General features: G+C 55.3%; 1 protein-coding gene across 1 annotated transcript in view; it reads right to left on the bottom strand.

The window, feature by feature from the left end:
- Positions 1 to 499: 499 nt before the first annotated feature.
- The window catches only part of LOC101646633 (myomegalin), a 190,319-nt gene continuing 187,494 nt past the window's right edge, over positions 500 to 3,324 (bottom strand). The window contains exons 42-44 of the mRNA XM_045283712.1: positions 3,118 to 3,317; positions 2,100 to 2,160; positions 500 to 1,448 (exon numbers count right to left, since the gene is read on the bottom strand). Of these exons, the coding sequence (XP_045139647.1) occupies positions 1,312 to 1,448; positions 2,100 to 2,160; positions 3,118 to 3,317 (398 nt within the window). The 3' untranslated portion in view covers positions 500 to 1,311. The remainder of the gene's footprint in view (positions 1,449 to 2,099; positions 2,161 to 3,117; positions 3,318 to 3,324) is intronic.

Raw genomic sequence — 3,324 nt, 5'->3', positions numbered from 1 at the left:
GTCCACATGACGGAGGGGCTCCCACCACCCCCAAACCAAACCCACTGCCCCCCAGTCCATTCCAACTCACAGTGCCTCACCACCTCACTACCAGGGAGTCAGTCCGGACTCTTAGCCGCCCCTCAGTTAACCGCTGGCAGCGGTTCTCAACCTGTGGGTCGCAACCCCTTTGGAAGTCGAATGACTCTTTCACAGGGGTCACCCGATTCATAACAGTAGCAAAATGACAGTGATGAAGTAGCAACGAAAATAATCTTATGGTTGGGGGGTCACCACCATATGAGGAACTGTGTGAAAGGGTCGCGGCATCAGGAAGGTTGAGAACCACTGCTCTAGGGAAAGACTCATTCCTCCATATTTACAGTCCCGGAAATCTTACACAATGACAAATCTCAAGAAGCATCAGACTGAGACCTTCTGAACGACTGTCCGTTTTCCCACGCTGCCCACTCTGCCCAGGGGACCCGCGCAGAAATGGAGAACAAAGTCACGCGAAGAAGTCTTTATACATCTTTGTTTTAATAGCCACCATAACACTGTTTTACCTCTTTTTACCGACCCTGTCCACGCCAGGTATGCGGACCTTCAATGCATTGCTGTAGCAGCATATAGAATATCTATCATACATGTATACACACAGCCACACCCCCTACACGCACAGACCAGGCTTCTCACCGGCTGCGAAACCCAAGCCCCGGCTAGCTTCCCGCGAAGATGTCAGTGGGCTTGTGCTGGCCGTCAAGCCCCTGCTCCCCACAGGGACGCTGGGATGGCAGGAGGGGCAGCATGTCTGCAGGGTCCTCGGTACAGGCATCAGAAGGAGGAGGACTGCGAGGCGCGGGGCGTAGCATAAAATGGCTTTGAAGTGACTGCGTCCTTGGCGTGTTTTCTGGGCGCTCAGGTACTGCGGTGCTGACTGAGCCCATCCCGAGTGAGACGCAGGGCGGGTCCAGGTCAGGTGTGGGGTGCCACCGGGAGGGCTTTGGCGACCCTAGCCCATCAGCGTTTTCAAACCACTGGAGGAACTCCAGGGCTGGGACACGGGGCCCATGCTCCCCAGCGGAGCGTTTGAGGATACGTGTGTGCTGAGACGACAGACTTGCAGTGTGCTGTAGCTCATTCCAAAATGCCACCAAAGCTGGCGGGCGGCAGCGTCCTGCATGCAAACTACGCTGGGTCTGGCTTCGCACTGGGCCAGGGGGCTTGGCTGATGGGATTCCTGAAGGGCAGGCAAGTCTCCCGCCTCACCAAGACACCCCAGGATTTCTTCTGGACCCTTGCCAGATCTGCAGGCGTGGACCCAGACCTTCCTCAGGAGCTAGGCAGCTGCACAAAGCGGGGGCAGGCCCATCCTTCCTGCTTTTTTAAGGACCTTCGCTTCCTGCGGGGCTCCTGGAAGGCAAGGGTCATAAGCCTGGAGTGCCGGGCAGCGCCCGCTGGGATTTCACCTAGAGGCGGAAAAAGAGAGGAGGTAAGGATGCAGTCAGGATGCTGCTAGGCACTGCTGAGGGACACCTGGGTGCCCTCAAGGAGCCAGGAGCTTGGGGAGAGCCTGCTACGAGGATGAACTCCAGGGAGCGGCTGTGGTCTGGAGAGTCTGCTGGCGCCCCGGAGGAGGGGATGAGCCTCCCGGCTGGTGACGCCCCTGCTCCAAACCACCGCAGACCAGAGGATGTGCATCCACCGCTGCCTCACCTGGGCCCTGTCCACTCTTGGTCCACTTGGAAGCAAAACAATGGCCTTTGTCACCCCCCAGGAAAAGAAGTGCTTAGCACAAAACATGCACAGGTGAGGCACGTCTGTTGTGGTACAGAGAGGGCGTTTTGCAAGGACCTCCATCCACCTGTGAGGCTTATATCCAACTTTACCGCCCTGAGGCCAGGGAGGGGTCACAGCACGCAGGGCTCAGAGAGCATCTAGGTCTAGGCCCACGACTTACAGGTGGGGGGCAGCGGACTCACAGAGGTCAAGGGGCCAGCCAAAGCCACGCAGCCTGTTAGTGTCCCGCTAGGGCTGGAACCCGGGCCTCAGGCCCTTTCCCTGGTGGCGGGAAAGTAGGGAGGAAGCTGCCCGGCTGGGACTTGAGGCTGTTGGGTTACCTTTGCTGGGGCAGGAATAAGGCTTTACAGAAGAAATCTTGTAAGTGTTCTTCTGAAGAGGCTCAGGAAAGAAAGGAATCATCAGAGAAAAACAAAAGGGAATTAGCCAAAAGAAAAAAAAAAGGGCAGCTTTAAATCGTGGCCCAACTAGTTTTCTCGCTGTGGGTATCAATGATCTCCCAGGTCATAATCTATAACATTTATAATCGATAAACTTAGAATCTAGGAACATATCTAGGGCCCATCTCAACTGCTGACGGCACAGCTTGGAGCCCACGGTAAACGCGGTCATGTCTGATATTGAAATTATTTCATTCGCCTCAAGTTTTTCTTTAGAAGAATTGCTCAGAAATAGCGAAGACATTTTTTCAAATAAGTCAATGTAGGGGGGGCAATCTGTCCTACTTATGAAATCTTCCCCCTAGAGCATCCATTTTTAGTGTTGCTTTTTTGGTCTGCGTGTTTGTTTGTTTCAATCAAAACTTCCTGATCGAGAAGGACCCCCCCCCCCCCAGGGCTCTCTTAGCTGGCATTTCTTAAGGAAAAAAGTTGGCAACAAACTCGAAACTGTTGGTTCCACTCAATAGTGCACACAGAAATCAATGTATTTGGTGGCACCTTGCTCTTTACAAGGGTCAGGGGTCACTAGAACCCTTAAGGGGCACAGGCATCCTTTCCTGGGAGGCAGTTGGAAGGCTAAACTCCTCTCCATCCTCCCACCTCAAGTGTGAACTGCGCTGCGTTTCTCCCACCTCCCAACTTGGCAGAAAGAAGGAGACGGTGGAACGGAAAGAAGCGGAGATGGCAATGTGGGAACAGACAGAAATGTCGGGGTCGGGGCGCTGACTGGGAGGAGGGGGCGAAACTGGAAGGATGTCTATTGCGGGCGGACCTGCGCTCCTAGAAATGACCAGCATTGGGGAGAGGTCAGAGCCCACGCAGGACCCGCTGCAGCTCTGACCGTGGAGGGTGAGGGGCTGCGTGGCTCCGAGCTTCTGACCAGGCAGCCGTGCCTTACCTCCAAGTTTGTCCTGGCCTTCCGCAGCACATCATGTGTCCTGGTCACTGAAATAACAGAGGGGCCGAACACAGCACAGATTACCAGCTGGCCCCCACTTGTGTCAGCAGCACTGTCCCTGCCCCTCCCTGCCCTTGACTTCCACCCTTGCTGAGGGCAAGGGGGTTCAGGCTCCTCCCTCCAGGCATCTCCTAGCTTCTCTGGCTT

This window comes from Echinops telfairi, unplaced genomic scaffold (assembly GCF_000313985.2).
Source record: "Echinops telfairi isolate 266 unplaced genomic scaffold, ASM31398v2 ScPeMD7_7466;HRSCAF=8504, whole genome shotgun sequence".
Taxonomy (NCBI): domain Eukaryota; kingdom Metazoa; phylum Chordata; class Mammalia; order Afrosoricida; family Tenrecidae; genus Echinops; species Echinops telfairi.
Note: the sequence above shows the minus strand (reverse complement) of the source record. Positions and strands in the feature narration are given on the sequence as shown.